Here is a 25,671-nt window from a genome sequence, read left to right on the forward strand (position 1 = left end):
TCATGGAAAGGATGGAGGGAGGAGGATTGTGCATTCAGTTTGGGCTTGTAAATAAGCCATTCATCTGTGGTGAGCTGTTCAGTCCCTCCAGGTGACCACTCACCCACTTGCCTATGGTGAACAGGCTGGGTTTTTTTGATAAACTGGAAGTTATACTTTTCTCTTGATGTGATAAAAACTGACTTGCATTCGCCTGTGTATTCTAGTGAAAACTGTTGAGGACCAGTAACTTATACTGTGGATATTTGCAAGGCTGAGCTAGTTTCTACAAAGAGAAAAAGAGAGGAGGAAGTGCTCAGAACCAAGAAGTACTCAGACTTAGCTATTTGGTTAACTGGGAAGGGGAAGAGTCATAAGAACAGAAGAGCCTTCTTGGATCAGACCAAGTGTCCATCTGGTCTAGCGTTCTGTTCACACACACTGGCCAACCAGCTGCCCTCGGGAAACCCACAAGCAGGACATGAGTTCAACAGCACCCTCCCGCCCATGTTCCCCAGCAACTGGTGTACATAGGCATACTGCCTCTGATACTGGAAGCAGCACAGAGCTATCAGGACTAGTAGTCAAAGGCTTGTGGATTTTATTAAAGGCTTCCGACATTCACCCCCATAATTCGAGCACCGCCTCAAATGTGTGGTGCAGTGCAGTGAGAGAGAGAGAGGCAATCCATACACCCTCAGAGTCACTCCCGTTCATTGCATTGCACGTATTCCAAGGCTGAGACTGAGCATTCGAAACAGCTCTTGAATCTGAATCCTGGCTTGGATTAAATCCAAATGAAACGACGCTGAACTTGCTGGAGCGTGGCTTCCACCCTAGCGGTGGTCCCATGCAGGCAGAGAGCTGGGATTGTAGCCAGCGGGAGGTCTGGAGGCCAAGTCCCAGTGCGGGGTCAACGGGCCAATGAGGGATGCCGAGCCTTGAACCCAAGGATGTGGTCTGCCCTGGCTTGCCATGGTAGCCCTAGGCCTGCTGCCTGTGTGAGTGGGCGAGACGACTGGCCCAAACTGGTGAGCCACTTTAGGCCTAAGGCTGTGGCCTTGCAAGCCACTGTGGGCCTGATGCAGAAGCCCCACGAGCCTCTGTGAGTCAGAAACTACAGCCCCATGAGCTACTGTGGGCCTGAAACTGTGACCCTATGAGCCGCCGTGGGCCTGAGGCCCCAGCCTAGCTTTGTGAGACAACACGGGTCTGGGGCTGAAGCCCATGAGCCACTGCAAGCCTGAAACTGTGGCCCCACGAGTCTCTGTGGGCTGAAGCTGGGGCCACCGTGGGCCAATCTGACCTAGCCCTCTCTCTTCTCAGGTCCTATCCGGCGATAAATCGTAGCGAACTCTTGACAGTGGAACAAGGAGTTTTCTGACAGCCAGCGCCGTCGCTGTGCCCAGTTCTCCTTTAGGATGTGCTGAGGGGGTGAGCAAAGAGGCCGGAGGACAAAGCAGGAATCCCGCACAGTACTGCGTGCCATCACCACCACTCGCCTTTGCAAGATGGCAAGGAGCCAGCACACCGTCCATCACCTCTCCCCAGCACCAAATAAACCTGAGCTCCATTTCCCTTTCGAGCCCCCCAAGAGGAGGGCCATAAACATCTCCAGCTTTTCCCACCTCATGGCTTGGTGAGCTTTATAAACGCCACAAGAGGTTTCAGCAGCTACCGGGGCTTGTATTTCCCACATGCACAGCCCTGTCAAAATTGGGGTCGCCATCCCAGCGCAATGCAGAAACGAGCCCCCCCCCCCCAATAATACAGTGAGAAATGAGGTTTCAATTCACCTCCAAAATCTGGAAGGGGAGAATGGCCAAATTTGGTCCCAAAGTTTCACAATCCTCTAATATATTTGTGTGTGGGTGTTAGCGTGCTTTTTCAAAATAAATTCTCGATTCGTATGTGTTACTGCCTATCTGGGTCTTTCATGTATGCTGTTGGGTCTTTCATATATGCAAAAGATCTGTCCAGGCTGCCATTCCTTCAAACCTATTGCAGACGCATACCCTTTTAGGACCACAGGAAAAAAGAGTCCGGTTTAGGAGATCTAGTATATTGTTTCCAACAGCGGCAAGCCAGATAGTCACAAGGATGGCACGAAAGCAATCCATTTCTTCCTGCTTTTTGTCTGCACCTCTGAACTACCTCTGAACTCTGAACTATATACTACCTCTGAACATGAAGGATCTATTCTTAGCTTATCATTAAAAATTCAAGAGGTGCCGAATGAAAACAGAGATCCATTTTGTCTAGGTGATGCCTCGGGCATGCAAGCAACAGTTCAGCTGCTACTGGGCCAGGTTTAAGTTTCTGGTACTAGTTGATAAAGCCCTGAACAGTTTGGGACCAGGATACTTGAGAACATGCCTTCTCCCTGATCAAGCCCCACCATCACATAGGCCTTCTGAAGAGTCGGAGATACGCTTGAAAACCAACTATTGTAGGGCCTTGAGCGTGATGGGTAGAGATGTGAAACTTCTGTTAATGTTGAAGGCCTGGGGAAAATCCATTTTTCCCTGGAAAAAATGGAAACTTGGGGGGAAATAAGCAATATTTATTTTTTTAGCACTCTTTACAGATCTAAAGTCATTTTGTTGCTTTAGGTCAGCCTTCCCTAACTTGGTACCCTCCAGATATTTTGAATTTCAGCTCCTAACAACCTCAAGCAGGATGGCCAGTGGTCCGGAATGCTGGACACTGTAGTCCAAAACATCTGTAGGACACCAGGTTGAGGAAGGGTGCTTGAGGAACATGAAGCAGCCTTTCTGTTCCTAAACTTATGTATAACTTGGTTTGCTCATAAAATTATCATTATATTTGAAAACTTTAAAAAGTGCATTCAATTAGTAAATTTGTAATTATTACCTGAATAAACTATACTTTTAAAATTTAATATACTAAACATGATAATTTTATGAGCAAACCAAGTTATACCTAACATATTTTAGGTTCCTAGTTATTTCTGACCAGAGGGAATGTCAGCAAGTAGTTCCTGAAACATCTGAATCATCCTAGAAGCCAGAAGAAGCAGGAAGAATTGGAGGCAGAGGAAGACAAGTCCAGAAACACAGGACTGAGTAGAACAAATCCTAAACTGTCAAGAATGCTAATTTTCTTCCATATTATGATATGGTGAATCTACTCACACGTTGGGAAACTGAGCACTACTTGGAGTATCTCAAAATGTTTATCAGTAAATGATACACTAGATCAATAATTTTAATAACAAATGAAAGAAATAACTATGCTGAGAATCTTACAGAGAAGATTAAAAAATATTTTTCTCCATGGCTTCATGATTTCCAGACATTTTACATCTCTAGTCTTTCTATAAGTCTTCTTACTACATAGTTTTTAGAAATCATTTTTGGGGGAGTAAAGGCTTGGTAACAGTATATAAACAGCTTGTCTTAAATTCTAAAAGAAAGTATTTCATAATCCACAGCTGTTCAATTTTTGAACAAAAATGGTCCTTGGGGAAAAATGGTCCTTGGGAAAAAAATGGTCCTTGGGAAAAAAGGGGGGAAAACTTTCCCCCCCCGATTTTCTCTGTTTTTTCCAGCCCTTCACGTCTCTAGTGGTGGCTTCTAATCTATACAATGGCCTTCGAAGTGAGATCAACCACGCACCATTGCTTCATTTTAAGCATCTGCTGAAGACTTTTCAGGCAGATGTTTCCTGACAGATGACTAAAGTCCAGCCTCTGTTTTACTGATGTTTCTGCTTTTATTTTAACACTTGGGGGGGGGATTTTAATTTGTTGTGCACCGCTCTGATACCTCTCGATGGGGAGCAGTTTACAAATTCTATAATAAATAGTCCTCTGTTGTCGATCATATTCCAGCATCTGGTGTTCAGAGATAGACTGCCTCTGAGCAGAGAGGTTCCACCTAGCTCTCATGAAGAATAGCTGCTGTTAGTCTTATCCTCTGCTAGAACATAAGTGGAGCCCTGCTGGATCAGACCGGCTGGCCAGGGGATGCTGGGACTTGTAGTCTGACACATCTGCAGGGCATCAAGTTGAAGAAGGCTTTCACATAGACTTAGGCATTTAGGGCTCAGGATTATAATCAGGAACGGGTGGGGAAATTCGAATGAATCTGATGAAATGTTATCGTTCCGGTGGGGTTATCCCCTGCCTGGCGCAGAGAGGCTGGGCCATCAGCTCAAACAAATGAAACAATTTCTAAGTAAATAAAACAATCCACATCAACCAAATGCTTCCCCACAAACACACCCACTCCCCAGAGGTAGCACATCCTGCAGAAACAGGATTTGGATCTGGGGCTATGGGGAAAGGGAAAAGTTCTAGCGTGTTCAGCATGGTTCAGAAAGAAACTTGTAAAACAAGAGAGGCTGCCTTTTTATTCGTTTTATTCCAGAACGTAAACAACAAGCTGTTTCCCCTATCACCACCCTCCGCCCCACAAAGCCAGGCAATGCAAGTCTAGACTCAGTGCAGAAACATCTTTACTGGAGCTGCTCGGAGTGGGATCTGGCTGTCTCTGTGTCGGGCGAGCGGCCAAGTGGCACCTAGCGCAGCCCCTCACCACGGCGTCAGGCCTGCGTGTGAGGCAGCCATATCGCAGGTCAGCACGAAAGAAGCCAGGATGGGCAGGAAGCGGGCAGGGGAGGGTCGAACCGTGCCAGGAGGGGCTCCCCCACATCTTTCTCCAGACGTGCCCCGTGGGACGTCCTGTCAACCACTCTCTTCCGAATCGTACTTGAAATCCTGGAGAATTTCACTGATTGCCTCGATGGTTTGAATTAGCCTGCGTGAGCCGGATGGAAACGATAAATAAAGCAGCATATGGAGCCGATTAGCTGCGCTCACCCGCGCCCCTGCCCTGTCCGCCTCCCTCGCCTGTTTATGAAACGCTCCGAGAGAAGCGACCCCAGCGGTGGGATGGGGCAGAGGGGAGAAGCCAACCATTTCAAAGAACCAGCCATGCACGCTCTGGGGAGAGGAGAGGGGAGCATGGCCTTTGAAGACCCCTTCTGAGGCCTCTTCTTCCAAAAAACCCGAATGCATCAGTGCGTGGGTGGGTGGGTGCAAATCCCAGATCTTTGCCCCCCAAATCTGCAAGCACTCACCCTCCTGTTCTGTGGTGGGGGACTGAAACATAGAGACAGCAGTCCCGCCCTCTCGCCGGTTGCCATGACACCCTTCCTCACAAAGACCCTCCCTGACGCCTGGGTTATGGCACCAGGGAGCCTCCCAGGACGTCCCTCAGGGCTATGCCTTGTGGGAAATTCAGCAACAATGCTTCAGAGCGGGGTTCATGGGAGACTTTCCCCCAAACATCCTCGGCAGTCCGAAAAGGGGACTGCGAGACACTGAACCGTTCCTCTTGTCCACAGAGATTTCTCATGCATGTGAGCTGGGACTGGTGGAGGAATAATGGGTGCAAAACGGAGGTGGAGTCCTCTCAAAACAAAATGGAGGTAGACCCCAGCTCAAAGCGGGGCGTTCGTCTTTTGGAACATTGCTCCGCTGAACAAGTTCTTGTTTAAACCCAGAATGCAATTGCGTGTTGCTCCTTTTCATTTTAAGACAGACACACATGCACCTGGGGTCCCTGCTGCCTTCCAGCCTCGCCTCCCCGCTTTGATTTTCCCCGACATTTCCTTTCCCTTATTCCTCCAGTTACTCTTACTTTTGTCTCCCATCTCTATATCGTCGTAACCTGGCAGGCAAGAACCTCATCATGCACAGTGCCCGGCAATTTAAATAGTACTCGCCCTGTCTGTCTAGAGCACGGGGCGCTCTCCAGATGTGCTGGACTACAACTCCCATAATCCACACACTGCATGGGGCTGATGGGGGTTGTAGTCCTAAACATCAGGAGGGCAAAAGGTTGTTTAGCCCAGATTTAGAATTACACACAAGTTCCCCAAATTTTGTCACGCTGTAGTGGAGAGGACTCGGGGGCCGCACTGAACCCACTGGGACCCTCACGGGGGAGGGCGGACACCCCGACATCAGCAGAAATGCTTGCAGTGCCAGAATTGTGGCGGCAATTTTCAGGGGCACGGCAGCGGCGACTTGGGGTCCTCACAAATGTCCTTGGCAGGCCGCATGCGGCCCACGGGCGGTGTGTGGCTGACAACCCGTGTGTTGCTAACCCTTGCTGTAGAGTGACCAATCCGAAGGACCCAGGGCAGGACCATGCAGGTGAATGGTAGAGCTATGAGGCCAAGGCCAGCTCATAGCTCCCACCGATTTCTACGTGGCAGCATCTACAGCAGCTTTCTTCAACCTCGTGCCCTCTGGATGTCTTGGACTACAACTCCCACTGACCATGCTGGGAGTTGTAGTCCAGCAACTCCAGAAGGTGCTGGGTGGAGGAAGGCTGGTGTACCGGATCTGGGTGAGAGGAGGGAAAACTCAATTCCACCTTAGACATGGCTGTCATGGGCGGCCACTGAAATCCCACCATGATGTACCCTCCTTAAGCAAAGGCTTCCTCCCGTATATCTGGCACCAAGAGGCACAGCTAAAGAGATGCATTCTGGGACAGATGAATTTTGGGGGGACAAACCTAGAGATCGAGAGGTGTGGCTTCAACCAAGAGGGGTCCCATCAAAGACGTGTCGTGTGTCTCAGCACTGCAAACACACAATATTCCCATTCATTGAGCAGTTGCTCTACATTTCTGAAGGGACGTCCACAGAAAATTTCAGGTGGGAAGCTGAAAATTGCCATCCCGTAATCAGATATATTCGCATCCCTCTTTCCCTTATTGAGAGACAGTGCGGTGTAGCAGTTAAGAGTGTTGGGCCAGGACTCGGGAGATCCGGGTTCTAGTCCCCACTCGGCCCTGAAGTGTATGACTTTGGGCCAGTCACTGACTCTCAGCCTAACCCACCTCACAGGGCTGATGTTGTGAGGATAAAATGGAGACGAGGAGGAGCACATGAGCTGCCTGGGCTTCCTTGCAAGAGGGGAAAAAGTGGGACATAAACGCAGTAACAAAAAGAAATAAATTAGGCAGAGGGAGGCGGCCCCCTCAGATGGCAGACGCCAAGGGGCAGCGAGTGGTGACAAGACCGTGTGTGAGTAGCCGTTGAATCTGACTTCAGCGCTGGTGCCGAGATGGCGTTCTCCATGACACCCAAGGGCAGCAGGCGAGCTTAGGGGTGCAGAGCCCTGCACCCCCTAACCTCGCCTGCTGCCCTTAGGAGTTGCCGAGAATGCCGTCCAGGCACCAACATTGAAGTCAGATTTAAAGGCATGTCCAGCCAGCTTTTGTATACAGAATGAACAGAGGTCCGTTGCTTCGGACATCAAAATCTCTCGAGGTGGCTTCTTAGCGGCTGGGCACAGGAGTTGACCGCAGGACCTTGGTGACAAGAGATAGTCCCACGTCCTGCAAACCCCACGTCTACCACACGAGGGCTTCACTTACTTGTGTTTGAGTTCCCGCACCTCTTGGGCGTGTGCTTCCACCCCGGGGTGGTCCTGTACATTTTGCTTGGCCAGCTGGAGCTGTGCTGTCTGGGAGGGAGTGAAGGAAAAAAGGAGGAGCTGAAACCCTCAGCAGGCAGTGAGAGAAGCCTCTCCACCCCACAACCCCTCACAATCCCCTGGGAATGACGCCTTGAGAGGCAGTGTGGTGTAATAGTTAAGAGCAGCCTTCTCTAAGCTGGCACCCTCCAGATATTTGGGGCCACAACTCCCAGCATTCCTGACAATCGGCCATCAACTGATGGGAGCTGAAGCCCAAAACATCTGGAAGGTGCCAAAACATCTGGAAGGCACCTATCTCTCAGAGTTGTTGGAAGGATAAAATGCGGGGTGTGGAGAGAAAGGATCGTGTAAGTGGGCTATCAATGTAATAAACAAACAATTACAAGGGACACACAAAACAAAATACTGCCCCCCCGCCCCAAATTGAATGTCACCTGTTGGGACTATGCCAGGGATGTTGAGCTGTAGGCCTCGGGCCAAATCCAGCCCTCAGGGTTGTCCAGAAGGCCATGGCCCTCCTCCTGGGCCCCCTTTCCCCGACCACTGATCACAGGGCCATTTCCCAGCTTTTGTGCAGTTTTCCCCCCATCCTATAAGGTTGAAATGCCTCTCCTAAGGCTTAGTGACTGGCAGTAAGAAATAGACTATTTTTGGCCCCACCCCTTTTGCCTTTGGCCACACCCACCACTGGGATGCGGCCCCTGAGAGCTTCTCCTAAATGGAATTCGGCCCGCAGGCTGGAACAGGTTCTGCACCCCTGGAGTATGCCAATTAAGTAAATTTGCTTTCTCTGTCTCTCCACGTCTATCGCTGCTCTCTCTCTCTTGCCTATCCCTCCTATTTCTGATGTTCTGGCTGTGAGTGCCGTTACTTTAATAGCCCAAACGGTTCCATCCACATACAAGACGGGAGGGGTTGGCAGGCGCAGGGGAACCTGCAAAGTTAGGGAAGTAGGAAAATACTACCCTAAGGCAGAGCAGGAGATCCCCAAATCACCTGAATGAGGACCAAGTATACTCCAGCTACTGGATGGTGACCAAATATTGTGGGCAATGGGGAATGGAGCATCCTGCAAAAGGACATGGCTGCCTGGCTGAATGCCACAGCGCGTTATTTGATTGCAACTCCTGCTTGGGAAATCCTAACAATAGCCAGTGTGTTATAGCAGTTGAAGAACCAGACTTGGGGGGGGGGGGGGTTGTCTTATGTCCCAGGCCTAGGAAAATGGGCATGCAGAGGCAGGAAACCTGGTGTCCTCCAGATGTTTTGGACTACAACTCCCATCAGTCCTTGCCAGCAAGGCCAGTGGTCAGGAATCCCAGGAGTTGTAGTCCAAGACATCTGGAGGGCCCCAGGTTGGCTTGGGCCAGAAATTCTCCCTCCACCTACCTACCTCGCAGGGTTGCTGTGACGGTAATATGGCGGCGGCACACAATATAAGCTACCGGTGCTCCTTGAATAAAGGGTGATGGTGGATAAAAATGCTAGTGGTGATAATAATAATGATGATGTCCCCTCCCTCATGATGATGTCCCCTCCCTCATGATGATGTCCCCTCCCTCATGGCACTGCAGTTCTCCAGTTTGCTCCACACCATCTATGACCATTTCAGGGATTCACCAGGGACACGAAATGGGATTCCAAACCGCTTGAGGAAAAAAAGACCCATGGCTCCTCCCCACCTCTCACCAGCTCCAGCTTCTCCTTTTCCTTCTCCTGGATGCGGCCCAGGTGCTGAGCGAGGTCCGTGCGCCCGTAGCTCCCTTCCAGCTTTTCCTTGATCTGCAGGATCTCCCGCGAGATGCCACTGAAGGCCAGGGTGATCTCATGCACCAGCTGGCGGTAGCGGATGAAGTCGTAGGCGGGGCCGCTTCTGAGGTAGGCCCGGTGGCCCCTGGAGGTGGGCGAGGGGTGGTAAGAGGGTCAGGACACAGCAAGGCAGGGGTGCGGAACCTCTTTCAGCCTGAGGGCGAAATCCCACCCTGGAGAAGCTCTCGGGGGCCGCGTTCCGGTGGTGGGCGGGGCCAAAGCGAAAAGGGGCGGGGCCAAAAATAACAAACACCCCAGCGTATTTTAGCTTAAAGCTCTTCCTGCCAGTAACTCGGCCTCCGGGGAGGCACTTCAAGCTTTTAGAACAGGGGCAGGGGGGACTGCACAAGAGACAAGAAACCACCAAACAATTGGCAACAGCGGGAGAAGGCAAGTGGCCTTCTGGGAAATTGCAGATGGATGGATTTGCACTGCGAGTCTGACGTTCGATACCCCTGCAGCAAGTGGTCCTGGACCCAGCCAAATGCCCGACCTGGGGTAACGCAGCTTCCTCTGTTCCTATTAACATCAGCACTTTATTCAGAACCATGAGGCCTACAATCTTACCCGCTTCCTCTACTCCAGTGAGATTGGACAGGTGGATACAAGAGACAGGGCCTTTTCAGTGGCGGGGCGAAAACCATCGACCAGGCTCTCACTCTCGGTGTGTTTTGGGGCATCTACTGCAGGCGATTCTACCTCAACAGGCTTTTAAATGTTGCATCCTTCTCTAAGGAGCTTGTAACAGGGTGGCTGAAAGACAGCGCTAGGCATCAAGATGTCCCCGGTTCAAATCTCACCTCGCCCCGCTGCCATGAAGTCATTAAACTGGCCGAGGGAAAGCGACTTTCTCAGCCTTTGTCCCCCTCATCTGCAAAGCAGGGGATAACCATGCTGACCTATCCAACAAGGTTGTTGCCAAGATTAAAAGAAGACGGCCCAGTGCTCCGAACACTCGCAAACATGACACAAATGTAAAGTATTATTATGATCTCAGCTGTTTCGAAAGAATTCCTGCGGCCGGCTGTCTTAGGTTTTCATAGCTGCTATAAAAGAGCATTTTAAAAAGCCCTATTTTATGTACTGACTTCGTTTTTGATCCCATCGTTGCCATTTCTCATTGTTTTCATACGTTTTGAATGCCGCTTTGAATGGAAGGTGGATGATTCTACTGCTGTTAGGATTCCCCCCCCATCTGTGTTAGCCAGTGGTGGCAATGAGTTTATTTGTGTTGATTTATTTAATATTCCATTTATATCCTGTGTGTTTTCCACTTACGAGGAACCCAAGGTGGCTTACGTGGTCCCCCTCCTCTCCATTTTATCCTCACAACAACCCTGTGAGGTGGGTTAGGCTGAGAACCAGCAACCAGTCGAAAGTCACCCAGTGAGCTTCATGGCCGAGAGGGGACTAGAACTCGTATCTCCCGAGTGCCAGTCCAACACTCTAACCACTCACACTGGAACATGTGAGTTCCACATATTAATGAGTCATTGTGCAACGTGACTTTGATTGGAGGCTGGGGTCAAACTGGATGGCCTTGTGGGTTCCCTCTGTAATGCTTACGAACTTTCAATAAAACTTTTAAAAGCTTTTCACGAACCCTGCAAGCCACAGCCGCGGACAGCCATGGGCTCCTATTAAGGCGGACAAGGTACTCCTGATGCACGTACAGGGAAACAGCCTCCGCGCTGGGGTGACCTTTCGAATTATCTCCCTGGGCCGGCTTTTCAAAACGCATTATTGAATTAGCCATGGTTCCCCTCCCAGAGATGCGTTCGCCCAGGGAGTGGGGGGGAGTTGCCCCCACACCCCCTGGAGCGCAAAAGGCCCGCTTGGTTGGAGTCGTGGGGGGATTGCCGGGTCGGGCATTCAATTCTCAATCCCCAGAAGTAAATTATCCGCACACAGGACTCTCCCTCCCACTCCTCTTGCTCTGCAAATAAAAGACAGGTGTCGGGGCGGTGCGTTCCTTCTTGCTCATCTGGACTCCATCAAGCACCCGGGGGAAAAACCCCTGGGGGGGTGGGGGGGGGAGAAAGCGTGTGTGGGGGGAGGCCTCCTGCTGGGCCCCTTTCCCAGTTGGATGGATCAGCATGAAAACACGGTGGGTGTACGGGGTAGGGGCGAGGAAGCCGTGATGGCCAACACATAGACAGGCATCTCGGTGGTGGGTTCTGTGCTTGCAGGGGAGCCAGCGGTAACTGTGCTGAGTTACTGTGAAAAAACAAAGCAAAATCCTCCACATTGTTTTAGTCCTGCTCCCTGTTTGTTTTTTTAAAAAAATAAAAATTAAAAAGATCAAGTTTAATTTTATGCCTCTAACAATGGCTCCACCCATGCGAACATCAGAGAAGCCGTGCTGGGTCAGACCAAGGGTCCTTCCAATCCAGCATCCTGTTCACACCGCGGCCAACCAGTTGGCCACGAGAAACCCTCAAGCAGGACACGAGTGCAACAGCACCCTCCCGCCCATGTTCCCCAGCAACTGGTGTACATAGGCTCACTGCCTCTGGTACTGGAGGGAGCACACAGCCATCTTGACCAGTAGCCATGGATTGCCTTCTCCTCCAGGAATTTGTCTGACCGCTTTTAAAGCCATCCAAATGGGTGGCCATCACTACATCTTGAGGAAGTGAGTTCTATAGTTTAACTCTGCACTGTGTGAAGATGTCCTCCCTTTGATCTGTCCTGAATCGCCCACCAGTCAGCTTCATGGGAGGATCCCACTGGGTTCTGGTATTGTGAGAGAGGGAGAAAAATGTCTTCCTGTCCACTTTCTCCATGCTGTGCATAATTCTGCACACCTCTGTCAAGTCTCCCCTAACCTCTCCTCATAGGGGAGTTGCTCCAGCCCCTTGATCAGTTTAGTTGCCCCTTTCTGACCCTTCCTCAGCTCTGCAATATGCTTTCTGAGGTGCGCTGACCAAAACTGCACACAGTATTCCCACTCTGGTCACACCATATGATTCTTTAATGCTGGGTGTGGAACCTCTTTCTGCCTAGGGCCAAACTGCATTGCAGAGAAGTTCTCGGGGGCCGCATTCCTGGCGTGGGTGTGGCCAAAGGCAAAATGGGCAGAGCCAGAAGCAAAAGCTTTCCCCACAGGATTGCACGGTAAGCCTTAGGAGAGACTTTTCAACCTTTTAGAATGGGGAAAAGACTGCACAAAAGTTTGGAAACTACCGAATCATTGGTAGTTGGGGGGAAAGGCGAGTGGGGACACCCAGCCCTGAGATTCTACACCCCTGATATAAAGGCATGAGGATGTCGGAGGTCTTATTTTCGATTCCTTTGCTTATGATCCCCAATATGGAATTTGCGTTTGTCAAGGCAATGTGCACTTCTACAAAGCATCTTAGGATCAGGTTGATGCTCAAAGCATTTTCTCAAGGCTCTTCCCCCTTCAGTTGTTGTTGTTTATTCTTTCAGTCGCTTCCGACTCCCCCTGACTTCATGGACCAGCCCACGCCAGAGCTTCCTGTCGGCCGTCGCCCCCCCCAGCTCCCCCAAGGTCGAGCCCGTCACCTCCAGAATATCATCCGTCCACCTTGCCTCGGTCGGCCCCTCTTCCTTTTGCCTTCCACTGTCCCTAGCGTCAGCATCTTCTCCAGGGTGTCCTGTCTTCTCATTATGTGGCCAAAGTACTTCAGTTTGGCCTTTAATATCATTAAGTCAGAACCAGTCAGAACTCTAAAGCAGCTCCCCAAGGTAGATAGCTCCTTTAGAGTTCTGACTGGTTCCGACAGCAACCCACAGCGGATTCACCGCCCCACTGAGATCAGAGCCCTCCAGCCTCCACCAAGTCTAAGATGTGTCAGTACTGGGGAAGGAGGATCCATTCCAGACAGATGTACTCACGTTTTGAGCAGAATTAGGCATATACAGAGTCAGACCATTTTGCTTAGCGTTGTCTATACTAGGGGTGTTGAAGCTGAGCCCCAGGGAGCCAAATCTGGCCTGTGCGGGGGCCCAATCCCACCCCGGCAGGTTCCCCAGATGACCACACCCACTTCCCTTGGCCACACCCCTTTTGCCCCATCCACCAATTGTTTGGTGGTTTCTCAGCTTTTGCAAAAATATAAATAAATCCCCCCATTCCAACAGGTTGAAATGTCTCTCCGAAAGCTAAGCTAAAAATAGGGTGGTATTTTGGCCCCACTCCTTTTGATTCTGGCCCCGCCCACTACTGGAATGCTGCCCCCGAGAGTTTCTCTGAAATGTAATTTGGCCCACGGGCTGAAGGAGTTCACCACCCCTGGACTACACTGACTGGCGGGACTGGTCCGAAATATTTGCCTGCCTGAGTTGGACCAGCAAAGGTAGTATCCAATGCTAGCCCTACTTAGAGTAGAGCCACTGGGATGAATGGGGTTTAGGTTAGCCACGACTCACCTGTCCCATTCATTTCAATCGGTCTACTTTAAGTAGGACTAACACCGGATACTACGCCAAGTGCCCTCCAATTCAAATCAAGGTACATATTAGTACCCAAGTCTGGCCGTGTTATTTGGCGCCTGAGGCTGAAAATCTCACAACAGCCTCTCCCGAGGAATAAAAATACACTCATTAATTAAATCGCTAACCATCTGCCACCCTTTTCCGACACCCCAAACCAGCTGCCTCCCCTGCTACACTCAGGGCTGGCCCCATCGACTGGCCCTGGCTCCCTAGGGTTTGAGGTTAGGGTTTCTTTCTCCACCAGACCCTGGGTCGCCCGCGGTGCCATTTGCATACAAAGCAGGTGCTCTACCACTGATCTATGGTACTTTCCCTAAAACGAAAGTAAGTTCCCAGTCCTCATGATTCTGAAAAAAGGGAGACAGAGAGAGGAACAGAAGAAGCTGCCTTGCAGACCAGGGTCTGAGGCAGAAAAAGGTCTTCCTGATCTGTCAACAAAAGGAGAGGGTTTGACCCTGGCTGCAGCGAAAACTCCAACAGCTACAGACACTCACTCCTCGAAGAGGTGGTAGGCTTCGACACGCTCGCTCTGCAGGGCGTAGAAACGGCGGACCAACACTTGGGCATCCTCCTCCAACTGTGCAGAGAAAAGAAGTGGGCGAGAGGTTACAACAGGCAGTGCGTGTTTATTTCGCCTGATGTTCGGGCTATGGGAGAGGCTGTGGCTTTCTCGGGAGGGGGAAGCAAGGGCATACACTTAGGGGTGTCCAACCTCTGAGCCATTTCTGGCCCTTGTAGGCAGCAGATCTGGACCTCTTGTGCAGCTTTCCCATTTAAAAAAAGCCGAAATGCCTCTCCTAAGGGTTAGTGACTGGCAGTGAGAGCTCTAAGCTCAAATATGCTGGTATTCGGGGCCACACCCCTTTTGCCTTCGGCTCTGCCCACTGCGGAATGTGGCCCCCGAGAGCTTCTGTGAAATGGAATTTGGCTCCCGGGCAGAAAAAGGTTCGACACCCCTGTTCTACACCATCCTGAATAAAATTGTGATTGCAAAGTGTACTGCATCTCCAATGGCTGTACACACCCCACCTTAGTTTACCCCTCACCTTTGGCAATCTACATTTATCCACAGTCGGACTTAAGAAGGAAAGAGAACGGATTAAACCCATTCCACAGAAAAGAGGTATGCCCACAGTGGTGGTTTTTCTTTTTGCTACAAAGAACCACCTCCATTTCCCATGGTCGTCTACCTCTGATTGCTAGACAGGGAAGACAAACAAGGTGAAGAAGCCCTGGCTTGCAAGTTTCCCAGAGGCACTTGGCTGGCCACTGCCAAAAACCAGGCACTAGACTTTGGACCACTGATCCGATTCAATGAAGTGGGTTTGTACGCGCGAATGTTTTTATTTCCCATTTTCTGGGAATGAAAACCGGCAACCTGGCGCTTGTTCTTCAGCATATTAAAGTCTCTCTTTTTTTTATTTGGAAAACAACGGACTCACAATCTGGAACCGTTCCTTGGCTCAGAGATCGGAGCGGGGCGGAGAGGGCGGGCTGGTGCCTTCGCTCCGAGATATAAATGTATTACAGATACGTGTAAAACACTGGTGGAGGGGAAACAGTGTACAGAGACCCTCTCCTTCACCTTCTGCACGCAACCGCCCCCCTCGAAAAAACTGGGCTTGGAACGGACGCCGTCCGGTTTGGCTGCGTTTGCCGCATGGGTGCCTTGCCAAGATCCAATTTCTCTCACACTCCATAAGAAATTTCCACCAGGCCCTTTGAACGTTCTCCTGGCCTGCGATCGCAACGGCCTGGCAGGCCAGCGGCCTGCCCCACCCAAGCCAGCTTTGCGGGGCTCCGACAGGGGCCGTCGGGGAGAGGAGAGCTTCCTCGGTCCTTTGCTCGCCCCACGACAGCTGCATTGGCTAACCTGGCAGCTGGGAGCAAACGTGCCGTTTCCCCTCGGCCAACCCTGCCTCCGCTTGCGACGGGTAGGCTCTCCGGCTTGCCTCCGTCAAGGCGGTGACCCCCTGACCTCCCAACAGACGGGATCTTTTCTCAAACACCCCAGAACGCAATCTTGGCGCACATGCCAGCACACCTCATCCTGTTCCAAAGCAAGGACGGAGGGTGGGGAGAAGAGGGTTGAGGGCCTCTATGGTAACAGCAGCTTGTGCTAAACCCTTTCCTGGGGTGCGTGGGGTGCAGCTGGGCTCCCCACCCCCACATTTCACCCAGTTAAAACTGACAAGGTCCATGTGGATTCCAGGCTCCTCCAGCATTCCTCCATGGCAGGAATCCCAAACCGCCGGCTGGCGTTCACATGTCTGGGTGATGGGGAGGGAAGTCATTTAATCACAGGTTACAAAACGGCCCCCTCCAACACACATACACCCACCCACCCACCCCACCTGGACCATCCGGGAGCGGCGTTCCCATCTTAAACAAGTCAGGGCCAGGGTTATGAGGCTGTGGATCCCCAGCTGTGGATCTGGCACTGAAAGGGTTAAATAATTTTGCTAACCAAAGAGCGAAGATTGCAATTAAATTGCGGGTGGCTAATGTGATCTGGAGTGCTTGAGTGGTCTGGATGAGGGTTTTGGGGAGACTCAGGGGACCCCCTAAAAGATAACTGACATTTGCTTGTTTGGACTTAGCTTGGTTACCCACTGGGGTGTCGAGAACCCAATCGGTGTAGGTTCTGAAGCTGAGCAGGACCAAATTAACATCGGCTCTGCAGCTGAGTTCTTGGAGCGACGAAGGCTGGGTGGTTAACCAGTCTTCACTTCGAACCTTGCTCTGCTGCAAACCCTTTAAGGAACCATTCGCTGCATCGTTCATCTCAGTCCATCTCTCAGGCTGCTCCACCTAGTCAAGCTGTGCGACCCCTCTCTCCCTCTCAGCCTCAGTTTTCCCATCTGCAATATGGGCATAGTAATACTGGCCATATGAATATGAACTTGAGCACGCTCCGGGAGAGAGCGCAGGACAGGAAGGCCTGGCGTGCTGTGGTCCATGGGGTCACGAAGAGTCGGACACGACTGAACGACTGAACAACAACAACAATACTGGCCATAAGGTCATTGCAAAGACGACAACAAGACCACAGAGATGAAGAACTTCTGACTGCCTGAAATGGTGCCGCAGAAGTGTGAAATGCTCATATATTATTAAAATTTGGTTCCCCACCCCTGCCGCCTGAGTTCAGCCACAAGCTTGTTTATGGATGATATGAAATCCATAACTACCTGCGTCTCTAGTCTCACAAAAGTCTATTTCACAGCATCCATCTCAATCTCGGATCAGCAATCCTTTCTCAACACAGGGGGCCTGTGCTGAACCATAGCTAAGGTCAATCTAACCAACATCGGTGGTCAGCCACACGTCTCCAACAAGCAAGGCAATGGCCCACCTATATTCCTTGGCTCCAGCATTTAGTAATCTGGGGTAGACTGTGTCAGTGTGTGGAGGTTTCATTTTGCTCTCATAACAGACCTCCATAAGAAGAGCCCTGCTGAATCAGACCAAGGGGCCATCTAATCCAACACCCTACTTTCCAAAACTAGATGCCACCGGGAAGTTTGTAACCCTGGTTATTTCTCATCAGAATCTGGCGTGCACGGGGAGACTGAGGCTCCATTTAATATCTGACTTTGTTTGATTTTAGTTTTAACATTTCATAAGCCGCCCTGGGAACCTGTTGAAAGGTGGAGTATAAATCCCTTGAATTGGCTTTTCCCAACCTGGTCCCACTGCCGATGTCTTGGACTACAACTCCCACAATCCTCTGCCAGCATGGTCCATGCTGGCTGAAGATTGTAGGAGTTGTAGTCCTACACATCTAGAGCGCACCAGGTTGGAGAAGTCTGCCTGAAATAAACACATGCATAAATAATAGTAATTAATCAATAACACTATGTTCAAGGAATTTGCATTTATAAGACTGTAAGAATGTCCAACCCAGAAAAGACTGGTAAATTTATCAGGCCGTCAGACCAGGGGAAACTGCCTTAAACAGGGTTCCACTTAGAAGGCTAATGGCGGCATCAGGGTTCGGTGAATTCTGCCCCATCCAAGGAACGTACACAGAGATCCCAGCTGGGTCAGACCATGGTAGATTACTCCTAAACATGGAGGTGTTTTTCTCTATCGTGACTAAGAGCTCTTGATAGACCAGTCAGTGAATTCATCTTTTTTTAAAAATCTTTTTTTAATAAGGCCATAAGACAATTCCTGCTGGAAAAGTATCCAGGTCTAGAATCCTGGCTCCAAGAGGGGCCGGTCAGATATTATTATTTCATCATCATTAATATAGTGCCTTCCGAGAAGCCAAAATATAGGCTGTGAAGATAATCCCACCTCTCCACACATAAATGCTTCATATATACTTAAATATTTAATAATAATAATAATAATAATACCAATCCTGTACTCACTTGGCTGGGAATGAGCTCCACCAAACCCTTACTTCCAATTAGACATGTACAGAACTGCACTATCAGAGCTGCAAGTCTGTAACCCATTTACCTGGGAGTAAGCTCACTTGGATTCAATGGGGCTTACTTCTGAGTAGACACACACTGGGCTCTATCAGGCTGCAAGTCTGTAACCCATTTACCGGGGAGTAAGATCCCCTGGGCTCAATGGGGCTTACTTCCGAGTAGACCTGCACCGAATTGGGCTCATCAGGGCTGCAACCCTGCACCCATTTATCCGGGAATAAGCTCTATTGGACTCAATGGGTCTTACTTCTGAGTAGACGCGCCTAAGATTGCAGAGTCTCCTGCGCTCGCGTGCCCCCTCGTGGCCACTGCTAGTATTGCCGGGCGCCGCGCAATATTTATCTGAAGAGAGGGGCTTTTTTGCTGTTGCAACAGGCCTCTTAAATTGGAGCGTTTTTCTCCTTTTTCTTCTCTCTCTCATACTTTATCCTTTTTGCACAGTCCACCCTTGCAGCTCCTGCAGCCTGCCGTGCAAGGAAAGGCTGAGCAGAGAATCCCCCAGACCCATTCCCCCCCCCCCTTTACTGTTGGCTCACCATTGCAGCAGGCAGATGACTTTGCAAGTCCCAGACACTCTGCCGCAGAGGTACAAAAGGGATAGAGTGACTCATCCCATTTGCAAGATACGACATTTCCTGGTTCAGCCTAAAAAGCCATTTAAGGTGGAGTCCTAGACATGTTTAGGCATTAAAAAAAAAAAGTCCTACAACTCCCAGCATTCCCCACACAGCCATGCTGGCTGGGGAATGCTGGGAATTGTAGGACTTTTTTTTCCTGTCTAAGCCTGATCTCGGCAGCTAAGCAGGGTCAGCCCTGGTTAGTACTTGGATGGGAGACCGCCTGGGAATTGGGCTTCCTGCATGGAGCAGGGGGTTGGACTTGATGGTCTTGTAGGCTCCTTCCAACCCTATGATTCTATGACGTCGAGCAAAGGGCTGATCTCGTCTGATCTCGGAAGCTAAGCAGGGTCAGCCCTGGTTAGTACTTGGATGGGAGACCGCCTGGGAATTGGGCTTCCTGCATGGAGCAGGGGGTTGGACTCGATGGTCTTGTAGGCCCCTTCCAGCCCTATGATTGTATGTTTATTCAGAACAAAAGTCCTACAACTCCCAGCATCCCCCAGCCAGCCATGCTGGCTGGGGGATGCTGGGAGTTGTAGGACTTTTGTTCTGTCTAAACATATATAGGATTGCACCCTAAATGTTTTAAATCTATTTATTTGGCTCTTATATTATTATGTTGTATCTTACTGTGAGCCGCTTAGGGACTTTAATCTATTAAGTGGTAGAGAAGTATTTTAATAAGTAGATGAATAAATAAATGTTAGCAGAGCTGGGATTGGGCACTGACGTGTCCACACCCAGTCTTCCAACACGGTATCACCAAAGACAGGATCAGAGAGTGGCTCACACAGGCCTGCAAGGCGGTGTTGAGTGTTGCATGTGTCTGTGGGGTCTGTGTGTGTGTGTGTGTGCCAGGATAAAGCCGAGAGTGTGCTTTACAACAACCCTGCAATGTAGTCGAGCCGTCTTATACCCCTACGGCAAGTTGGAAGTCAGACCGACGTTGAGGGAGTAGCTTATGATGATCCTACAGTGTTGTCCAGTGCTGTTATTCCCTAAGTTTTCATTTGAATTGAAGCTGTGACTGTGAGACACGCTTACACCAACCCTGCAGTGTGAGCTGCCGTAAAATATTGCAGGTCAAGAGGTTGGGCTTGATGCTAGTTTGGGTTCCTGGCCTCCAAACCCCTCTGTGCTTCAAAACACTCCACAGGCTGCAGCAAAAGTCTCCTTCAGTTGAAGCATTCAGTTGCATGCAGATGGTAAAGCTTTGAAAGTTCCCCAAATCAACAAGAACACGCACAGACAGACAGACACACACATGCACATATATGTATATCCCTATTGCTGGTTGGAGGTCAGGTAAAAATGGAGACAGTAGCTTACAACAACCCTGCAATGTCAGCCAATGCTGTTATTCCCTAGGGCGAAGGACGTAATATTTCATATAAAATAAGAACTGAATTAGAAAGAGCAAAACATCCTGTCTTTAATGCTGGGGTTTTTTTTTGGGGGGGGGGTGCACGACTGCTGTGCTAAAATCCTGGATTTCTCCAGTGAGAAGAAAAAATAAAATTAAAAAGCTGACTCGAAAGCGATAACCAGCCAAGTGGTTCAGTCTACAACTTTTAACTTCTATGTTCTGCACCTTGCGCTTCCTGCCGGCCAATGCCGGCCTCTGCAGCAGCGCCCTCTGCTGCCCCCTGCAGGCCTGACGGGCTCATAGCAACACCTTCGCATCTCTTTAAACAGGCTTGCAGAAAGTAGGTTAGGATTTGATGGTAGATCTTTGAAATAGATTAGCAAAAGGATCCTGGCTGTCTGAACAAAACATGCCCAGGCATCGTGGGGGTGCCTTACAGCCTTGTCCTACCTGGTTTGGTTGGCGGTGCAGACATATGGCTTGTCACAACTCCCAGTGTGTAACAATGGTAACAACAAAAAGGCTCTTTCCCCCAGCCCTTCTAAATCAGGCTGCTTAAATCAAGAAAGCTTGGAGGGGTGGGGGAATAGAAGTATATGCATCTGTGAGCCCCAGATCTGATACTGAAAACCTAACTTAAGAACTGGTTTCAGTGCTTTTAGTTCACTGCACTTTTCTTGCCGCTAGTTTTGCTTTGCTTTTATGCGCTGTGGTGTTTTTACTCTTTGCTGCTGATCTTATCTTGGTTTGAAGCTGTGCTGGTTTTTAATCATTGTTTCACAGTTGGCATTTGTTGTTTTTAATGTATTCTTGTACGCTGCCCAGAGAACTTGGATGGGTTATTGGGTGGTTTAAAAGCATAATCAATCAATCAATCAATCAATCAATCCCTGGGCCGAGCATATGCTCAGAGGCACCATTGTTCTGCAAGCCTTCTTGAGCTGCTATTTTGCACCTGGCTCTGGTTGGTGGACCTTGGGGTTTTTTTGTGAAAAACAAAACAGATTCCTAACACGCATATACATATGCTAGCTATGCTGGTTCATGAGAAAAAAAAAATTCCCAAATCCACAGTTGAACGATACCCTTACTAGGACCAACCAAAATGTCCCAAAGGACCATGCAAGGTTTTAAGTTTTCCAGAACTCTTAGTCAGGCTAAATCAGCCTTCCCCAACCTGGTGCCTTCCAGATGTGTTAGACTACAACCCCCATTGGCCATGCTGGCTGGGAATGATGGGAATTGCAGTCCAACACATCTGGAGGGTGCCAGGTTGGGGCAAAAGTGGGCTAGATAAAAGTAGATCCCATAAACGTGAAGTCTGGCTACCGCAGCTGTAATATGTCTACTCAGAAGAAAGTCTCATAAACTTCAGTGGGATGTACTTCCAGGTAAGTGTGTATGGAATTGGTGCTTTAAGCACCTTTTGAAATTCTTCAGCCTGCTACATTTAACTTTCTCTTCTTGCCTGTTTTTGCATTTCTTTCAAGCACAACCTGATATGCATGTTTGCTGTTACATTACACTGAATTATTAGAAAGATCTAGCAGTGCCATCGTATAACCTACTCGGCAGTAAGTCCCACTGAGCTCAGTGGCTCTTACTCCTAGGTAAGTGTATATAGGATTGCAGCCTTACAGCACAAACCTATACATGTTTACTCAGAAGTAAGTCCCATTGAGTTCAATAGTTTACTCCCAGGTAAATATAGGATTGAAGCCCAAAACTATTATTGTGTGGGTTGAACATTTTGTCAAGATCAAGAAAATTAGGGAGGTTTTATGCTGATCATTTTATTTTGTGTCTCTTCATGAAAAATCCCCCCCTTAATTTTGTTTAATGTCCATATTGTCATTTTGTGATGGCCTTGCTGGGTACTTGACAAATTGCCTACCTGAATTCAGTTGGATTTACTCTGAAGTAAGTGGGCCTAAGACGCCAGCTGCAAAGTGCTAGCCCATGCATGCTTACACAGAAGTAAGATACATTGTATTCGGTGGGGTGCCTCTTTCCTTGCTCATGTCAGGATGCAGCAACTTGGTATCCTCCAGATGTTTTGGACTGTAACTCCCATCTGACCCAGCCAGCATGGCCAATGGTCGGTGTTATGGGAGTTGTACTCCAAAAATCTGGAAGGTACCAGGTTTCCTACCCAAGTTATGTGAAGTGTGGTAACTTCTCTAGACAGACTCTGGAGCCGTTTCCCCTAACTTGGATCCCTCCAGATGTGTTGGACCACAACTCCCAGAATCCCCCAGCTAGTCTTATTGCTCTCCTCTATTTCAGGGGTGAGAAGATAAGATTAAAATGCTGTTTTAATGTTTTAATACAATTTTAATTATATTCTTGGAAAAAGGCAAGGTATAAATATAGTAAGATTGGGATCTACTGGTAGATCTCTGGGGGATTTGCAGTGATTGCCAACACTTTCTGACTCCATGGTTTAACAATAGCAAGCAAAACGGAGTAAAAACCAAGCGCTTCTTCACTTTGGTGTTCCTACCTGCAAAATGGGTGTATAGTACCTTTAACTAGTTTTTTTTGCTGTTGTTGAAGCTCAGTGCAATTGGCCACTTCTGAGTTTCGTTAGAATCCCTGATCTATATGGTAACTCAGATGTATTTGTATACACAGTGGGTTGGATCCAGAGTCAGTCATACTTCAAGCAATAGACTCCTTGAAAGGAATGGGACTTAGTCATGACACGCTAATGTTCCATTGGTTTCAATAGGTCTCCTCTTAAGTATGACTAAGTCATTCCCACATGACCTCCATCCCTCTCACCTTGAACACCCCAGCCATGCAGGATGAACCCCCAACCTGAAACAAGGTTTGGACACTAGCCAGGCAGGTGCTAGGCTCTTGTAGTAAACAACTTCCAGCTACATTACAGCCACTTCTAGGAAGGCTGACATGCAAGGCTTTCTTGGAGAACCCTTTTTTAAAAAAACCCTGAGCATCCTGCAGCAGAAGATCCACAGGGTGTCATCTTGCCAAGAACCGTGCCAGTTTGTTTTGCCTCCCCCCCCCCCAATCCTTCCCCTGCTTTTGTCTTTTTTTTTAGATTGTAAGCCTGACATGGCAGAGAACTTATGATTTATCTTCGTAAGCTGCTCAGGGAATCTTGTTAATTTATTCAACAATATTTATGGATTTGCTTATATTAAAAGGAACGCCTAGGAGACATACAAAACTATGGTATAAGATCATAATTCTGTTGTTGTTCATTCAGTCGTGTCCGACTCTTCGTGACCCCATGGACCATAGCACGCCAGGCCTTCCTGTCCTCCGCTTTCTCCCGGAGCGTGCTCAAGTTCATATTCATTGCATCGGTGATGCTATCCAGCCATCTCATCCTCTGCCGTCCCCTTCTCCTTTTGCCTTCAGTCTTTCCCAGCATCAGGGTCTTTTCCAGGGAGTTTTCTCTGCGCATTAGGTGGCCAAAATGTTTGAGCTTCAGCTTCAGGATCTGTCCTTCCAATGAGCACTCAGGGTTGATTTCCTTTAGGATGGACTGATTTGACCTCCTTTGCAGTCCGGGGGACTCGTAAGAGTCTTCTCCAGCACCACAGTTCAAAAGCATCGATTCTTCGGCGCTCAGCCTGCCTTATAGTCCAGCTCTCACAGCCATACGTTACTACTGGGAAAACCATAGCTTTGATTATATGAACCTTTGTCGGCAAGGTGATGTCTGTTTCTTACTATGCTGTCTAGGTTTGCCATAGCTTTCCTCCCAAGGAGCAAGCGTCTTTTAATTTCATGGCTACAGTCACTGTCTGCGGTGATCTTGGAGCCCAAGAAAGTAAAATCTGTCACTGCTTCCATTTCTTCTCCTTCCATATGCCAGGAAGTGATGGGGCCAGATGCCATGATCTTAGTTTTTTTAACGCTGAGTTTCAAACCAGCTTTTGCACTCTCCATTTCCACCCTCAACAAGAGGCTCTTTAGCTCCTCTTCGCTTTCTGCCATTAGGGTGGTATCGTCTGCGTATCTGAGGCTGTTGATAATTCTCCCAGCAATCTGAATTCCGACCTGTGATTCATCCAGCCCGGCGTTTCTCATGTTCTCTGCATATAAATTAAATAAGTAGGGTGACAATATACAGCCTTGTCGTACTCCTTTCCCAATTTGGAACCAATCGGTTGTTCCATGTCCGGTTCTTACTGTTGCTTCTTGACCCTCGTACAGGTTTCTCAGGAGACAGGTAAGGTGGTCTGGTACTCCCATCTCTTTAAAAATTTGTGAGTTTGTGATCCACACAATCAAAGGCTTTAGCATTGTCAATGAAGCAGAAATAGACATTTTTCTGGAATTCTCTTGCTTTCTCCATGATCCAGTGAATGTTGGCGATTTGGTCTCTAGTTCCTCTGCCTCTTTGAAACCCCACTTGTACTTCCAGTAGTTCTCAGTTCACATGCTGCTGAAGCCTAGCTTGTAGGATTTTGAGCATCACCTTGCTGGCATGTGAAATGAGCGTAAATGAGTTTGAACACTCTTTGGCGTTGCCCTTCTTTGGAACTGGAATGTAAACTGACCTTTTCCAGTCTTGTGGCCACTGTTGAGTGTTCCAAATTTGTTGGCATATTGAATGCAGCACTTTAACAGCATCATCTTTTAGGATCTTAAATAGCTCAGCTGGAATACTGTCATCTCCGCTAGCTTTGTTGTTAGTAATGCTTCCTAAGGCCCACTTGACTTCACTCTCTAGGATGTCCGGCTCAAGTTCAGTGACCGCACTATCATGGCTGTCAGGGACATTAAGATCTTTTCTGAATAGTTCTTCTGTGAATTCTTTCCACCTCTTCTTAATCTCATTTGCGTCTGTTAGGTCCCTGCCTTCTTTGTCTTTTATCATTCATAATTCAGTACTGTGTATTGTCTGTGTAAAGACCGTGTTGCTGTGCTGGGAATGCTGGTTGGAGAAAGTATGTTTTCAGTAGCCACCGAAAACCAAGAAGGGTCACAGCACCTCCCTCACTTGCAGTGCTAGGGAGTTCTAGAGACTGGGCCCTGCAATACTGAAGTCCCTATTCCGAGCCATCCTGGATTGGTCCTCTGATATCTTGGACACCACCAGGCAGGTATTTCCCGAGGAGCACATCAACTGAGCAGGCAGGTCTGGCAATCTCTTAAGTATCCCAGGCCTGAGTTGTTTAGGGCTTTGTGAACGAGAACCAGACCGTGGTGAGTAGGGTAAATGTTCTTCAGATAAATAGTATAAAATCGGGGAGTCTGAATCTCTTCTTGCCCCCCACAAGTACCCTGGTAAGGGATCAGCATCCCCCAAAAGGAGCTTTGGAAGCTGTTGCAAAGAGTTCGTAAGTATCTAGAGCTACTTAAAGCACCATCTTATTCGTTTTTACTCAGATGGAAGTCCTACTGTGTTCAGGGTAGCTTACTCCTGGGGTAAGAGCGCACCCGACTGCAGCCTTAATGTGTAGGGTAGAGAATAAAGTCAATACTTTCTTTTGCTCTGGTTGGTGAACTGTGTCCCACTTCGATGTTTTGGGC

The 25,671-nt window shown here is 49.0% G+C and overlaps 2 protein-coding genes across 7 annotated transcripts in view; one reads left to right on the forward strand and one right to left on the reverse strand.

Moving 5' to 3' along the window:
• The window catches only part of CRLF1 (cytokine receptor like factor 1), a 44,678-nt gene extending 41,399 nt beyond the window's left edge, over positions 1–3,279 (forward strand). Inside the window, exon 8 of one of the 2 annotated variants that reach the window (XM_084825411.1) lies at positions 1,306–3,279. In XM_084825411.1, the coding sequence (XP_084681537.1) occupies positions 1,306–1,329 (24 nt within the window). In that variant the 3' untranslated portion in view covers positions 1,330–3,279. The remainder of the gene's footprint in view (positions 1–1,305) is intronic. The other variant, XM_084825413.1, reaches the window with a different exon arrangement.
• A 1,050-nt stretch (positions 3,280–4,329) lies between these two features.
• Positions 4,330–18,815, reverse strand: REX1BD (required for excision 1-B domain containing). 5 transcript variants are annotated; one of them, XM_084825415.1, is made up of 6 exons: positions 18,422–18,751; positions 14,224–14,306; positions 9,149–9,353; positions 7,398–7,486; positions 6,531–6,597; positions 4,347–4,760 (listed from the first exon to the last, which is right to left on the reverse strand). In XM_084825415.1, the coding sequence occupies exons 1-5, from the start codon at positions 18,593–18,595 to the stop codon at positions 6,531–6,533; spliced, it is 618 nt and encodes a 205-aa protein (XP_084681541.1). In that variant the 5' UTR covers positions 18,596–18,751; the 3' UTR covers positions 4,347–4,760. The 5 variants fall into 5 exon arrangements, 4 of the variants coding, with proteins under 4 accessions (XP_084681543.1, XP_084681540.1, XP_084681542.1 ...); XR_014786455.1 differs by having other exon boundaries at positions 4,738–4,760; positions 9,142–9,353; XM_084825417.1 differs by lacking the exon at positions 6,531–6,597 and having other exon boundaries at positions 4,330–4,760; positions 18,711–18,815.
• Between the last annotated feature and the right edge of the window lie 6,856 nt (positions 18,816–25,671).

The sequence above is a fragment of the Heloderma suspectum genome, chromosome Z (assembly GCF_057233095.1).
Source record: "Heloderma suspectum isolate Gila_16-S chromosome Z, 16-S_ref, whole genome shotgun sequence".
NCBI lineage: Eukaryota > Metazoa > Chordata > Lepidosauria > Squamata > Helodermatidae > Heloderma > Heloderma suspectum.